This window comes from Corvus cornix, chromosome 5 (genome assembly GCF_000738735.6).
Source record: "Corvus cornix cornix isolate S_Up_H32 chromosome 5, ASM73873v5, whole genome shotgun sequence".
NCBI classification, from domain to species: domain Eukaryota; kingdom Metazoa; phylum Chordata; class Aves; order Passeriformes; family Corvidae; genus Corvus; species Corvus cornix.
Window position 1 is genome coordinate 2,588,439 of NC_046335.1, and position 16,406 is coordinate 2,604,844.

General features: G+C 49.3%; 1 protein-coding gene across 2 annotated transcripts in view; it reads right to left on the reverse strand.

Moving 5' to 3' along the window:
- DDHD1 (DDHD domain containing 1) overlaps positions 1-13,340 on the reverse strand; it is a 60,656-nt gene extending 47,316 nt beyond the window's left edge. The window contains exon 1 of one of the 2 annotated variants that reach the window (XM_039552257.1): positions 12,627-13,340. In XM_039552257.1, the coding sequence (XP_039408191.1) occupies positions 12,627-13,302 (676 nt within the window). In that variant the 5' untranslated portion in view covers positions 13,303-13,340. The remainder of the gene's footprint in view (positions 1-12,626) is intronic. The other variant, XM_039552258.1, reaches the window with a different exon arrangement.
- Positions 13,341-16,406: the final 3,066 nt, after the last annotated feature.

Sequence of the window (16,406 nt, forward strand, 5' to 3'; positions counted from 1 at the left end):
AGAAATACAGCATGTGCCTGTGCTCCACAAGCCTCAAAGACCCCAAACTCAAGTTTTCATGGGATTCACACAGATTTGGGTCTGCTGAGAGCACAGAGCAGTGGGACCAGTGTGTGTATACATCTTTATATGTATGTATAGACTGACTCAGCCAAAAGCACATATCCTGCGTGTGTTATACTGACCACAAAGGTTTAGCTCTACGAAGCAAATAAGAACTCAACCACAAAAAAAGACTTAAAAAAGGAGATGAGGGGAAAATAAACCCAAAACCCAGGCTTCACTGCTCAAAGATCTGTTACGACCTGGAAGGTGGAAAAAAAGCTGGTAAGGACAAATTGGAAAAGAAACAATAGATGCAAACACGCAGTAAGTGAAAACCAGGTGAAAATGAAACATGAAACAATAGATTTCACAGTTACTGAGCACAGAAGGGATCTCTTTGATCTGTCACCAGAGCTGGGTGAGGTGACCCAGCCACGAGTAGTGGTTTTTAGCCTGGTCCCAATGCTCTGTGAGCACAACCAGTGCCTCGGGTCACAAAAACTCCTGGTTCTGCACTGCCTTCCACCACAGACACACCACAAGCACTTGCTGTGCCCAAAAGTAATTTCCACACCGACTGCTGGCAGATGAGAATGTAATAGAGAACTGCAAACACCTCCACAGTCTACTTGGAACCTCTAAACTACTCTGAATTTTTCATCCCTCAGACCACGGAACGCACAAGCCATGAAAATAAAAGGAAAATCACCTCGCAGTAATCTCCTCACGGGGCAAGTAACACTCCAAAGGTTCCAAAGCCAATTTTGAAACCTTTGCTGTAACAGATTTACAGGAAAACACTGTTTCTGCAGGCCTAGCAGCGACAATCAGCTCTCACACCCCACCTTTGTGGCAGAAGGAAGGCACACGGGTGCGTGATGGCACCTTTACATTGGTACTGCCACAACTGGCAAGGAAAGGTGATCAGCAGGAAAACTCATGGCAGGGAGTAAAGCAGATAATCAGGAGCAAGAAGCCCAGATTCCCACTGAACTTCCCCCACTTGGCCCTCCCTGCGCTCTCCCGAGTGGGAATCCAGCTCCTCTGGGCACACATGGCACGCCAACTTCCCAAAAGAACAGCTCAGAGCATCGCCAGCTCCCTCATCCCAGCTTCCCACGGATCCCAGTTTCTTTCCCAGGCACTGGACATGCTGGTTCACCCCTCCCAAGTCCCTCACTGAAGCCCTTCCATCCCCTTGCATCCTCAGCTCTGCCCATGTGGAACACAGACAGCTCAGGTCGTGTGGCCTGACCAAAACCCAGAAGTAGTGCAAGACCCAGTTCTGCCATTCAGCTGCTGTTTGCCCTCCTAAAATAGCTGTTCCAGGTAGGAGTCAATTGTTATGTGCTGAATTCCTAATGCTGTGGATGTTCATGATCCATCAGCTTGAATAAAGAGGTTGGCGTGTTCTAAGGGCATGGTTGTTTAGGGGAAACTAATCCCCTAAAATATCAGAAAAACCAAAGTTCTGAGTGGCTGTAAAATGCAGAAGTTAATAGTGCCCGCAAATTACACAAACCCCCCCATATTCCATGAAAATTTAGACTAACTTTGGAGTCTACATCCCGCCAACAGAGGGTGAAGGATGAGTATTCAGTTTTCATGAACTGGAAGTGAACCACAGCAGTGCCACCACACACGGCAGCCTCCTTCCTCAACCTTTGCTGTATTCCCAGACATTTTACACCTGTCAGATATCCACATTTTTCAGCCCATCCAGTGCACACAGATCCAGTCAGGCTGCCCTCACAAACAAAGCTCTGTCTGTAGGAAGAAATGAAATGCACATTAAATGTGAGGGGAGATAAAGGCTCCCATTGTGGCTGAAGCAATGACACGGCTACGTCAGATGTTAATCCTCACTGGGAAAATCTGTGAGCAATTCCTTAATTCTTGACTAAGCAGCCTGATGAGGCTCCATTCACTGAATCCACAGACAGAGATATGTTTTTTTAAAATAACAATCATATTTCATACTATTTGGTACTCCAAACTGAACGAATACAAGACACCTCTTTTTCAGTTTTGAAGGGCTTCAAGTTTTCCACATGGGAATTTCCACCTACAGATTGTTAAAATTCTAACCATCAAGTATTAAAATAAACATTTTCAGGCTCCTTTTGCCTGAGAGAAACTTTCCCAGAGAGGTTCTTTACAAGAGCACTCAATGGCAGCTCTCAAACATAACTTGAGCCCTTCCCAGAAAGGTTCAGCTAGAAAAAACTATTTGAAATAAGGAAAATTTTAACATAAAATCTCAGCAGAATGGTTGAATTTGGCAATAAATTAAAATACCTGGCCCTGGAAAGGGTGTTCATACACACTTATAAACTATTTTCAGATCCAAAGACAATTATGGAGGTTTGAAAAACCTGAGTGAGGCAATTCTATTTTCCAGTTCTGTGGGATCTTGGGAGGACCAAGGAATTGTCTTTTTTTTTTTTCCCCATTCCCTCCTTTAAACAGTTGCACACACTCAGAGCAGCCAAAGCAGCTTGAACCACAAACTGCTTTTATTTCCCATCACGAGCTGGGGGGCAGGTTTGAACACGAAGCTACTGGGAAATCTCAAAAGAAAACCACCTGAAAGAAGAGGAAGCAAGAAAATCACATTTCCTGCCATCAGCAGCACAGTCTGGCTGTCAGAAAACTGAACATGGTCCTGCAGAACTGAGATAATCAAATCTGTGATCACAGCACACAAGGAACCATCTCCTGTGGAGCCAGGCTGGGAGAGCTGGGGGTGCTCACCTGGAGAAGAGAAGGCTCCAGGGAGAGCTCCGAGCCCCTTGCAGGGCCTGAAGGGGCTCCAGGAGAGCTGGAGAGGGACTGGGGACAAGGGGGAATGGTTTTAAAATAAAAGGGGAGGTTAATAGGGAATATTAGGGAGAAATTCCTGGCTGGGAGGGTGGGCAGACCCTGGCACAGGGTGCCCAGAGAAGCTGTGGCTGCCCCTGGATCCCTGGACGTGTCCAAGGCCAGGCTGGACGGGGCTTGGAGCAGCCTGGGCTAGTGGAAGGTGTCCCTGCCCATGGCAGTGGGTGGGACTGGATGGGATTTAAGGTCCCTTCCAACCCAAACCATCCCATGATTCTGTGACAACCTCCAGTTCTATGACAACCAAATTCTGAAGGTCACCAGCTCCAAAAGCAAGTGGCACTTCAGCTCATGAAGACAGGGAAGTGAATCAATGGTAATTCCATGGAATACTCTGGATGGGGTGGGGAAATACTTTCACACAAGAGATTCTTCAGTAAAATCTGTGACTGTGGGAAAGAGGAAAGGCCTTCCTAACCAAAACTCCTCTGCTTAATCCTGCACAGGGGCTGTCACTGAAAAGCTCCAATATTTCATCCAGAAGACTTGATGCAAACTTACAACAGTGAACAGCATTTAGAAGTGATGAACCAGAATTGTCATTATAGCACCCAATTCCACTCACTTATCCACCTTCAATAAAATCATTCATGTCTTGTATACTCAGATATTTTAGAAAGCTTCAACCACATTCTTTCAGTTACTTTTGTTTTAGGGAAGAGTTAAACACACTGGCATTACATCATGCCATAATTTAGTGTATTTTTTGTCAATACAGAATTCCAAATCTATAATACAAAGTGTTATTTATCCTTATCCCTGCAATCTCAATCCCTAGGAAAGGATTTGCCTTGATTTCTTTACTGCCTTAAGTCTTACACCATATAATCTGCAGTTGGCAGTGCTTCAGACTCAAAGATATCAACATATTTGACTGGTTATACACTTCCATGGTTTATTTATACAAGAATTTCTAAATAAATCTGAATGGTGGAGAAGAAAAGTAGATGAAAACCACTTTAATTTAATTAGTCACACGTATTTTACCACTTTTAGAGGAAATCAGTTTAAGAGATTTACTCTGCCACAAAGGATTTATTTATTTTTACACAAATGGGTCTTTTTTTCCCCATGAAAATCCAAAGAATAAAAGAATACAAGTGCTGTAATTAACGGGGTGATAAGAACGTGAGTGATAATCACTTAAATGCTCTGAATAACAAGAATTATGTTAAAATAAAAACTGTTGCAACATCTCAACTACTGCATGTGTGTGTGTAGTGTATGTGCATAACCCAGCTGCTCCTTCTTTGTGAAGATCTTTCAACTCTGTGATCACATCTAACATAAATTAGAATAAAAAGCTTGCTCATCTACCACAACAAAGTCATAACCGAGCAGAATTTGTTTCATTTTCCTTCTAACAAATCAATTCTATCATTCATTTCCTGCCACCACATCGCTGGGCAGAGCACAGCCCTAAATTTCAGTAACACAGCTCTAACAACCCTTTTTCACCTGCCTTGATTCAGGAGCACGGAACTGTTACAAAATGAAGATAAAACAGAGAGAAGAACTCAGCTGCTGGCCAAGTTCAGGCACTCCTGGAACTCTGCAGCCATCAGTCCCAAGACACTTATAATGATTTACCCACAAATGAGATCTAAAAGGTTCATAGAATATTCAGAGGATCAGAAATTGAAATTAAAGCTGGTGTTTTGCTCAAATTGACAATTCCCAGCTCTCCAAGCCCAAAGCCAAGAAGTTAGGCAAGAAACACAAGCTTATAAAACTCTACCAGGTCAAGATGCTTTTCAGCGTACTAATTTCCTTTTTTGGTGTTGTAACATGTCCTTAAATATTGATTTCCTTCTTGCTACAGTGGCAAACAATTTGCAGCATGTGAGAATAATATCTGCTCAAGCTGAAGGTAACTTTGAGGCTACACATGTGACATCTTAAACTGAAAGTTAAATAATTAAGTGCTCATACATTTGCCAAGGACCTGGCCTGAAACACTTCCAGGAATCCAGGGGCAGCTACAGCTTCTCTAGGCAACCTGTGGCAGTTCCTATGTACATAAACATAAAGAAATAAATATATAGAAATATATTCCAGAACAACATCATGGATGTTGAGATGAACAGACACTTCTAAAAATGTTGTTAGCCATTCCTATTATATCAAAGATCATGTTCTGGGTATATTTCATCAGGAACTTTAGCGATAGGACAAGGAGATAGGAGTTCAAACTGAAAGAACTGGAATTTAGTTTAGATATGTGGAAGAAATTCTTGTCTGTGAGGATGGTGATGTTGTAATAAAACAGCCCCAAAACTAAAATTGCATTATTTCATGTCTGCTATCTAACATAACACACTTTTAAACATTTTTCTTTTTTTAAAAAGCTCAACACTGTACACCTTTCTAGCTCTCCTTCACATTATTTCAGAACACAGCAGGTGACTGACTTTTAAATAAATGGAGCCACTCATTTGATCCCAGTCCGGTGACCTCCCTTTGTTCAACCACAGACACGTGTGACCTGTCCTGCTCTTCCAAAAGGAAGAAGTCCTGCAGAGGAGCTCAAGGGTGAAGCCTCAGCCTCAGAAAACTTCAGAGTGACACAAACTTAGAGCCTGTGACTGAGCTGAAAAGAGATGTCATTCACTGAGCAGTAAAAATCATCATTTTGCTTATCCAGTAATTCTCAGCTGCTTCACTGAAGCAATCTGTAAATTCCAGGTGGAAGATAGATTTGAGTTTCATGGAGAACTAAGCACATTCAAAGCAATCCAGCTGGCACAGGTGGGATTTTCTGTCCAGAGCAGCTAAACCCGTGAGCCTTCATGTTTGCTCCAATGCTGGATCCAAAAAAGGCAGGAATAAATGTTTTGCTCTGCTGCAAACATGGAATTGCCTCTGATTTACCAAGACTGCCTGAAGTATTCCAGCCAACAGCCTAAAACTGGCTTTCCCTGAACTGTTTTAATGTTTGTGCTACAAATTGAGCAATCCAAAAGAGGAACAAAAGGCTGATCTTTGGGACTGGTTCCAATGTCAAGCACAGAAGGAACCCCACAAGTGATGAATGTCCTCCAAGTCATCAATGCTATAAATCATCCCCAAACACAGGATCACAGCATGGTTTGGGTTGGAAAGAACCTTAAAGAACATCCAGTTCCACCCCCTGCCATGGGCAGGGACACCTTCCACTAGCCCAGGCTGCTCCAAGTCCCATCCAACCTGGCTTTGGACACTTCCAGGGATCCAGGGGCAGCCACAGCTTCTCTGGGCACCCTGTGCCAGGGCCTCCCCACCCTCACAGCCAGGAATTCCCAATTCCCAATCTCCCATCTATCCCTGCCCTGTGGCAGTGGGAAGCCATTCCCTGTGTCCTGTCCCTCCATGCCTTGTCCCCAGTCCCTCTCCAGCTCTCCTGGAGCCCCTTTAGGCCCTGGCAGGGGCTCTGAGCTCTCCCTGGAGCCTTCTCTTCTCCAGGTGAACACCCCCAGCTCTCCCAGCCTGGCTCCAGGACATAAGTTTTTCAGGAAGGATTTTCCTGGTTTAAGGCATCAGTTTAATTAACACATCCACAATTGATCTTTTCACAGACCTGATCCTGATGGTCCAAGCCAAAATCCTAAAGCTCACCTTACTGGCCTTATCAAGCAGGAAACACTCAAAAAATCCCTGGGACTGTCGAAACATGAAAAGGGCTGCAGTTTTAGATTTAGAATTATATTTTTACTGAATTCTTATCAATTACAACAGTTCGCTAAACTTCAATCCCAGCGCTCTGAAGCACTTCCACCAGTGGAATTTGCTGCCGGAACCACTGAGTTTATCCCTTATCAGCTCTTTCCACCCCTCCAGGGAGATCTGCATTTTTTGAAACCACACAAGAACAGCTCCTGTGCCACATGACCAACATGTGAGCACCTCCCAAAAGTGAGTATGTGCTCCCAGCCCGTCCACAGTCACGGGGCTTTTGCACAACGCCAGCCTCACACCCCGGGTGTGCGCTCCTGGAAACCCTGCTTTGTTCGGTTGGAACAACAGGTTCCTGGGAATGTCTTCCAAAATAAAGAAGAGCAAGACAGTCCCTGTGCACACCTCAGACCTGCCACCAATGAACAAGACGACAGCAAAGATTATTATGCCCTTGGATGGCTTCAACTCCTCCCTTCTCCACCACAGGGATTATTTTTCAGTGCTCTCCTCCTGAACTCACTTCCTTCTTCCATCTACTCCACGCCAACTCCAGAATTCCTTACCCCTTCATCCCCACGTTTAAATCTTCCTTCCATTTTTTCTAACCCTGCAGGGTTTCCCCTACCAGAAAACCAGCACAATTTTCACAGGAACCCAGAATGATTTCGTTTGGGAGGGACCTTGAAGCCTACCCAGTTCCACCCCCTGCCATGGGCAGGGACAACTCCAACTGTCCCAGGCTGCTCCAAGCCCCGTCCAACCTGGCCTTGGACACTTGCAGGGATCCAGGGGCAGCCACAGCTTCTCTGGACAACAATTTTAGTTTCTTTCACCCTAAATTTCACTGCCTGTGATTCCACTTGCACCTCGTGCTCCATTCATCCCAGTGCTCACTAATCCTGCTTTTTACAACACTTATTATCTACAGAGCTCCTTCTCTCCTGCTCCACACCAGCCATGCTCCAGAACGGCTGCAGCCACTTGCAGCCCACTCACACAGATCACATCACACCAGTGACCTTTTCTCTGGCCAACACTCACACCACCCCTTCACCCTCACTGTTTTCAACCTTATAGATATCTCTGAGACAACTGCTCGTGCTTCTTATTTTAATTTCTTGCTCTTTTGCAGGGTTTTTTTTCCATCTAGGCCTTCTGCTCACTAACTGGCACAGTGTCAGCTTTTACACATCCTTGTCATGCTCCTCCAAGAGCTCTGGAAAAGGTCTCTCTTTGCTTTCAGCATTGTTTTTCCCTAAAAGAGTATCCCACACACAAACATTCACCTGTCATCAGTCTTTAATCCAAGTCTGTCACCTCTAAATTAAATCCCATCCTGTTCCTTTGATCTCAATACTGTCCAATCCATGTTCAAGCCCGAATTAAGTCAGAGCAGAACTCCTCATCCTTCTCATCCCACAGACATTTTCTGCTGCCACAGTTACAGCAGAAAACACCCCTCTCACCCACAACTTGTAACCCAAACATTGCCTACATCTCTGCCTTCGTCCTTGTTGACCAATCCAGCAGGAAAAGTGCTGGACCACATCAAAGGACAAGCACAACTTCTAAGCCACATCCATCCTTCGCTACTCTGTTGTAGCTGAACCATTCACCAGAGAACGATTCTGGTCCCATTTAAAGGAGAAAGACAACAGAATTATTTTGCTTAAATATGCTTAAATAAAACATAAAAGCTGAGGACAGGGAAGAAACTTGCCCTCAGAGACACATCCCAAGTGCTGCCACCTGTCCCTGCTCTAGTGAAAGCATCCCAAAAGTCCCAAGTTCTCTCTACTCAGAGGCCACAAACAAAAGCAGAACACACAAACAAACAAATGTGATTTAATACGTGGAACACTGCAAATCTGAAAGTTATTTCATCTGTGTGTGTTAGGTCACAGAATCCCAGAATGGTTTGGGTTGGAAGGGGCCTTAAAGCCCATCCCATTTCACCCCCTGCCATGGGCAGGGACACCTTCCACAAGCCCAGGTTGCTCTAAACCCTGTCCAACCTGGCCTTGGACACTTCCAGGCCTTTTGGTCAGGAAGGAACTGGCCAAAACTGAGCTACAAGATATTTTTGAAAGGATGGGAAGAACAGAACCAGAAAAAGTAAAACCCAGTAAGATTTAGAGTAGTGAAGGTAACGCTTCACCTTTACCAAGTAAACCGTCAGGGTTTTATTTGCAAAAGAATAACACACCTGGAGATAAAAAAAGCCATAAAATAGAATTCAGCCTTCAATCAGAAGGTCCTTTACATAAAGGAAATTGTTATCAACCAAGTTCAAAGACCTGTGTGTCTGACACACCAAAACCAACGTTCTCAGTGTGCTGTAAAACTACTAAAAGCACTGCTAAAACCAGACTAAACCAAATCAAAGTCACAAACAACAACAAACTCTTGATTCCATACCCTTAATTTTCATCTTGATTACGAAGGCAGCTAAAACAGTTTTTTAAAGCAGCCCAACTCCAGCCTGAGGAGACAGATCTAAAAAATAAGACCCAGTGATCCACTCTGTATTCACAAGTACTTCCAGATTAAAGGCAGTAAAACATTTGTTTTATCAGTACTTCTTCACTTGGGGATGAATCTAGTATACAATATTCTTTTTCAAATACAAAAATGGGTTTTTTACTTACTAGACTTCAGCAACTATTAGGCAGGAAAATAATATACATTAAAAAAACAAACAAAAAACCCCCCAACCTTACCAAACGTATGTCTGCGAGTGGAGTAATTTAAATAAACACAGGCAACTTGACGATGTATCCATGAAAAAAAGCCAGGAAAAAGCAAATACCTGACAGGACAACAGTTGCATGGGACAAACCCACAAGCCAGGAAACAGGAAAGAGTCACCCAAAAGTTCACAGGCCATGGATTCAACAGACTCACCCAGGACTTTGAAAACTCCACAGAGAAACTCCATAACAAAATGGTTGTAAAGCAGCTCTCTTCAGCTGGGAGGGCTGAAAAGGGCTGGATAATTTAAGATTTAAACAGAAGACCCTTGTATAGAATATCACTCATTGTCATCTCCACAGAAAACAAGAAGCAGCCCTGCTCCAAATTACTGACTTATCTGAAAGCCTACATTAGTAATTTTCATCCTCTTGCACCATTTTTGCTGGTTCTACAGCACTAATTAAATAAATCCCAGAGGTCACAAGGTAAGGATAAAATTCTCTTAATTAATCTGCTCAAATTGTAGCTCAGGCTGATATTCCTGACGTTACCGATGAACCTTGTAGCAAGTTTAAAATGCAGATATAAAAAAATACCTCAGCACGTGCCAAGCCATAACCAACATTTCCCTGGCATTGTGATGCCCCAGGAATTGACAGCTGAGGAACCAACTGCTCAGTGGGGTAGCTGTGGGACAGCAGCCTCCCCTGGGGTCCAGCACATACGTGAAAAAGGGCAAAATAACAAAGAGAAAAGCTTCTGACCTTTGCTCTGAGCTGAACCATGAATCAGCAAAACCAGCCAGCAGTTTCTGTACTCTTCAACAGGCACCTCAGCATATTTTAAGTCAGTTGTACTCATCATACCTCATGCTTGTGTGGTCAGAGAGGATTCTCCTGCCTTACTCAGACGTGTCACAGCTGGTTTGACACTTCCACGCCAGGGCAGCAGCCACCCTTTGGATCCAGAATTACACACACCTTACCAAATGGGAATAATATGGGAATAATAGCTACACCAAGGCTTTCAAAGGCACAGATAAGACTGAATCCTGGGATCTGACCTTGCTGTTTTCTCAGGTCTGGATGCAGCAGTCAGGAAGAAGGGGAGAAAAGCACCCATAGGGAACAGAGGCCAGGAAATGTGCAGTGAAGAAGTCACACCAGAAGGCACCAGAAGACCCTTGAAACATCAAAAGTTGATCTGCAAAGGACTGGACCTGCTAATAAGAAAAGACTTGAGCACTGCCCTAATCAGCTTTCTGAGGACTAGAAATCATCCCCGTCATTAGTCTGCTCAGGCCCAGGAGTTTATTTCTCCCCTGCCTCTGGTGCTAACCTCTGGGAATCTCTCCTTCCCAGCACCAGAATCGTCTCTGCACAGCCTATGCTGTCATCTGAAACATCTGCTCCTCGAGCTTAATGAGACTGAATCAGCTTCCAAAATGGACAAGGCACAGAGTCAAGAAATTATCCTTTAAGCTGCTGACGAGCGCAGTCTCTTGCTCCCATTACCAGGAGCAATCCTGCCTCACCTGGCAGCTCTGCTCGCTCCTGCCCCTCTCTCCCTATGGCACAGTTACAGGGATGGCAGCAGTTTCCTCCTCCCCTGGATGTCCTGCATCTTCTCTTCCCAGGAACCATGTGGTGCCAACAGCAAGGGGCTTCAGGGTGGTGGACAGGGAGAAGCAGCTCCAGTTTCTGCTCAAGAAGCTGTGCCCAGGCTCCTCTAGCTCAGAACTCGCGTGGACTGAGACCTTTGCTTGCTCCTGGAGCTCAGTGTCTGTCTGCTGGGGGGATGATTTGAAAGCCAAATTGTCACACAAGTGAACTGGACCATGCAGTATTTATGGAGCTCCTTCCTGTAAAGAGGCTGATAAATAGAGGGAAAACAACAGAAAGCCCTGGTTTTCATCTCTGAAAGTTCCCCTGGGACTCCCACCTGAGACTCAGGATGAGAGAAACCTGCCTGCCCCTCTGCCAAGCCCATGCCAGGACATGCTCAGCTCCTCTACAGCTCACTCTACTGTGTAACATCTCCCTTGTCCTTGAGGGAATGCAGTTGGACAGCAAGTCCTCAAGAACAGCAGGTGAGCAGTGGCACAGCTTGTCAGCCTCAGGAAAGCAGGGGCTTACTTGTCCAGCAAGACCCTGGGAGCCCTTCCCACCAAAGGAAAAGTGCAGGGAGCTGAGGTCTTCACCCTTCTTTCAATTCTGTTCCCCAAGGTCTCCTGTCCTCCAGCAAAGGACACACAAATGCAAGGGGAAGGGCGGCAGAGGGGCTGTATTCCCACCTCATTTTGAAGTTGAGGTGGTGAAGCAAATTTCCCTCTATTGGAAGGGTAGGAATTAAGGATTACGTGTGTATGAGATGCCTGTTGCAACCCCTCCAAGAGAAAGGAAGAGAAATCCCACTTCATGCCCCCTCCCAGTGGGCAGGTGATAAGAAAGGAAATATAAAGCACAAGATCATCATTTCCCTAGTGGAGAGGACAAGGGTCACAAAGGGGAAGCCAGAGATAACCCTCCCTTCCATCATTCCTCACTGAAGATGAGAGATCAAAAGTGGGACTGTGGGGAGGAGGGAATGGACAAATAACTGATGTTTCTACTCTGCTCCTTCTGCAGGAAAGGTGTGCAGGGAGGGAACTGCAGGAGCACTGAAGGCAAATATCCACCCTCACTCACCCTTTGCTTAGGAAAAGCAGAGCATAAGAAGGTTCTCAGCCACCTTCCCTCCCGCTTTCTTCCACACATGCCAAGAAACGAGCAGATACCCAGACCTCCCTTTTCCATGTCTCTGGGTCCAGGTGTGCATGGCCCAGATCATCTCCTTCAGGTTTGTGCGCAGAGGGAGGTGAGAGAGGGAAAGATGCTCAGTTCCCTTTGTGGCTGGAAGTGGCTGATGTGCCCAGTACACCCTGAGTGGGGGGTACCTCATCCCCCGGTGGGAGGGAGGGTGGTCCAGTCTCCCCTCTCTCCAGTACACGCTGGGGGATGCCCAAGTCTCTTCCCTTACAAGTGTGCCTGGGAGGGTGCGATGCCCAGTGCCGCGTCCCTGACACCTGGAAGGGGAACTCCCAGTCCCTCCTCGCTCAGGTATGTGCTGGAGATGGGCACCGCGGGTCCTCTCTCCCTGGATAACTTGTCCTGTATCCCTTATACAGGAGCACAGCGGCAGCAAGGGCGGCCGGGTCCGTGTGCCGGGGCAGGAAGGGCCGCCCGGTGTCCCCGCGCCGGGGTCACCCAGCGCAGGCTCCGTGCGCACGGGGGGATGCCCAGCAACCCTCGTCGGGACCACGGGGCACCCCGGCCACCCCCGCTGCCTCCCCCGGCCGGGACGGCGGCACTCACGGTTCCAATAGACGGGGTAGCTCTCGGCGCTCGCCACATCCACCTCGTAGAGCCCGCTCCGCACGCACACCGGCTCCACGGCCGCCGGCTCCCCCGCGCCGCCGCTGCCCAGGGCGCGGAACGCCAGCTCGATGCGCAGCGAGTCGTAGCCGATGAAGGGCTTCCAGGTCTTGCGGTCCTCGCGGTTAGAACCAGCGCACCTCCTCGGCGCCCAGCTCCCGCACCACCTCATAGCGGGGCGGCCGCCGCCCGGCCGCCGCCTCTCGGGCAGCGCGGTGGCCGCCAGCGAGAAGCCGCTGCCGCCGCTGTCGCTGCTGCCCAGCCCCGCGCCCTCGCCCTCGCTGCCCTCGCCGCCCGTGCCCGTCGAGTACCGCAGCGACGCGCCGGACTCGGCCGAGTCGAAGTCGCCGGCGGCGGCCTCGTCGCTGAGGCTGCGCTCCCGCGGCGGCGCCGCCGGCTCGGGGTCGCCCTCGGAGGAGGAGGTGGAGAGCGCGGCGCGGAGCGGCGGCGGCTGCGGGCGGCGGGGCGGGCGGGCGCGAGCAGCCGCCTCCTCCTCCTCCGCCGCTTCCTCCTCCTCGCCGCGGCTCGGCCGCTCGTAGCCGCCGCTGCCGTAGCCGCCGGCTTGGCCGGGCAGGTTCCAAGCGCCCTGCGGCGAGCCGGGCTCGGGGTAATCCATGCCGCAGCGCGCCCTGCCCGGCGGGGCCGCCTCGCCTCGCCCCGCCCGCCCCCGCGCCCGCCCCGCTCCCGCCCCGCTGCCCCGGCCCGGCCGCGCTGCCGCAGCCGCCGCCGGCTCCGAGCGGGCGGGGGCGGAGTCGCTTCGTCACGCGCGGCGCGACGCGGGCGGGGGCGGAGCGGCGGCGGCGGGGCGGGCACGGCACGGGGGGACGCGGGCGCACGGCCGGGACACCGAGTGTGGCACTGAGAGTGGCACTGCGAGCGTGGGACAGAGTGTGTGACACGGAGAGTGACACAGAGTGTGGCACTGTGAGCGTGGGACAGAGTGTGTGACACGGAGAGTGTGACATAGCGTGTGACACTGAGAGTGACACAGAGTGTGGCACTGTGAGCGTGGGACAGAGCGTGTGACACTGAGAGTGACACAGAGTGTGGCACTGTGAGCGTGGGACAGAGCGTGTGACACTGAGAGTGACACAGAGTGTGGCACTGTGAGCGTGGGACAGAGTGTGTGACACGGAGAGTGACACAGAGTGTGGCACTGTGAGCGTGGGACAGAGTGTGTGACACTGAGAGTGACACAGAGTGTGGCACTGTGAGCGTGGGACATAGCGTGTGACACTGAGAGTGACACAGAGTGTGCCACTGAGAGTGGGACATAGCGTGTGACACTGAGAGTGACACAGTGTGGCACTGTGAGCGTGGGACAGAGCGTGTGACACTGAGAGTGACACACTGTGGCACTGTGAGTGTGGGACAGAGTGTGTGACACTGAGAGTGACACGGTGTGGCACTGTGAGCGTGGGACAGAGTGTGTGACACTGAGAGTGACACAGTGTGGCACTGTGAGTGTGGGACATAGCGTGTGACACTGAGAGTGACACAGAGTGTGGCACTGTGAGCGTGGGACAGAGTGTGTGACACGGAGAGTGACACAGAGTGTGGCACTGTGAGCGTGGGACAGAGTGTGTGACACTGAGAGTGACACAGTGTGGCACTGAGCGTGGGACAGAGTGTGTGACACGGAGAGTGTGACATAGCGTGTGACACTGAGAGTGACACAGAGTGTGGCACTGTGAGCGTGGGACAGAGTGTGTGACACGGAGAGCGTGACATAGCGTGTGACACTGAGAGTGACACAGTGTGGCACTGTGAGCGTGGGACAGAGTGTGTGACACGGAGAGTGTGACAGAGACAGTGTGACACCAAGAGTGTGTGACAGTATGACACTGGGAGTGTGTGACACAGAGTGTGACACTGAGTATGTGACATAGTGTGTGACACTATATGTGACACCAAGAGTGTGTGACACAGACAGCGGGTGACAGTGTGTGTGACGTAGCGTGTAACACAGTGAGTGTGACAGAGACAGCGTGTGACATAGCATGGGACATTGTGTGTGACAGACACCATGTGACACTGTGACATAGCGTGTGACATGGTCAGTGTGTGATACAGTGTGTGACACAAACAGCGGGTGACACTGTGTCTGACACAGTATGTGACACTGTGTGACATAGAGTGTAACACTACATGTGACATCCACAAACACAATGTGTAACACTGAGTGCGTGACATCTTCCGACACGGAACGTTAACACCGTGTGTGTGACACTGTGAGTGACACACTCAGACACAGCGTGTAAACCTGTGTGACGTGCTCAGAGCATGTAAAACTGTGTGTGAGGCTCAAACACAGTGTAACATGCTCAGTGTAAAACTCTGTGACGCTCCCAGATAGTGTAAACCTGTGTGACATCCTCAGACACAGCCACTGTCTGCCTGTGTGACACTCAGACTGTCACACTGTGTGTGTGTGTGACAGACTGTCACACTGTGTGAGATGCTCAGACTGTCACACTGTGTGTGTGTGTGACACTCAGACTGTCACACTGTGTGAGATGCTGACTGTCACACTGTGTGTGTGTGACACTCAGACTGTCACACTGTGTGTGTGTGTGACAGACTGTCACACTGTGAGATGCTCAGACTGTCACACTGTGTGTGTGTGTGACACTCAGACTGTCACACTGTGTGAGATGCTCAGACTGTCACACTGTGTGTGTGTGACACTCAGACTGTCACACTGTGAGATGCTCAGACTGTCACACTGTGTGAGATGCTGACTGTCACACTGTGTGTGTGTGTGACACTCAGACTGTCACACTGTGAGATGCTCAGACTGTCACACTGTGTGTGTGTGACACTCAGACTGTCACACTGTGTGAGATGCTCAGACTGTCACACTGTGTGAGATGCTGACTGTCACACTGTGTGTGTGTGTGACACTCAGACTGTCACACTGTGAGATGCTCAGACTGTCACACTGTGTGTGTGTGACACTCAGACTGTCACACTGTGTGAGATGCTCAGACTGTCACACTGTGTGTGTGTGTGACACTCAGACTGTCACACTGTGTGAGATGCTCAGACACGCTGTGTAAAGCTCTGTGTGTGTGTGACACCCTCAGGCACAGCCTGTGTCCCTGTGTGCATGTGACACCCCCAATCAGGGTGAACAGCCCCCAGGTCTGCATGTGCGACCCTCAGTCACAGCCAGCAGCCACGTCTGGTGTGAGACCCCCTCAGCCACAGCCCTGGGCTCCATGAATGACCCCAAACTACACCCTGTGTGTGTGATACCCCTAAACCCCACCCTGCTGCCTCATGGCTGTGATGATGGCCTGAAACCCTGTGTGGGTGACACACCCTGACACACTGAAGCACAGCCTGGGGGCCAGAGTGTGTCACAACACCCTAGGGTACAACCTGTGGCCTCACAGGCAGGCGAGACCCCCTGACACACACCCTGCAGCCCCGTGTGTGCCCTAAAACACAACCCACAGCTTGGTGTGTTTATGGCTCTGACACAACCCTCTGTGATGTGGCCAATGACCCCGAGACATGGGCGTGTCCCCATGAGGGTGACAGATGCTCTTAAAGCGCATCTTGTGCCCTTGTGTGTGTGTTTGTGAGGGAGCACATCCTGCAGCCCCACGGGGGACTGAGGAGGGGGGTGAGACACCCCTAAAACTCATCCTGATGCCTTGTGGGGGATGCCAAACAACCCCAGCACTCATCCTGATGCCAAGGGGGGTTCCTGAC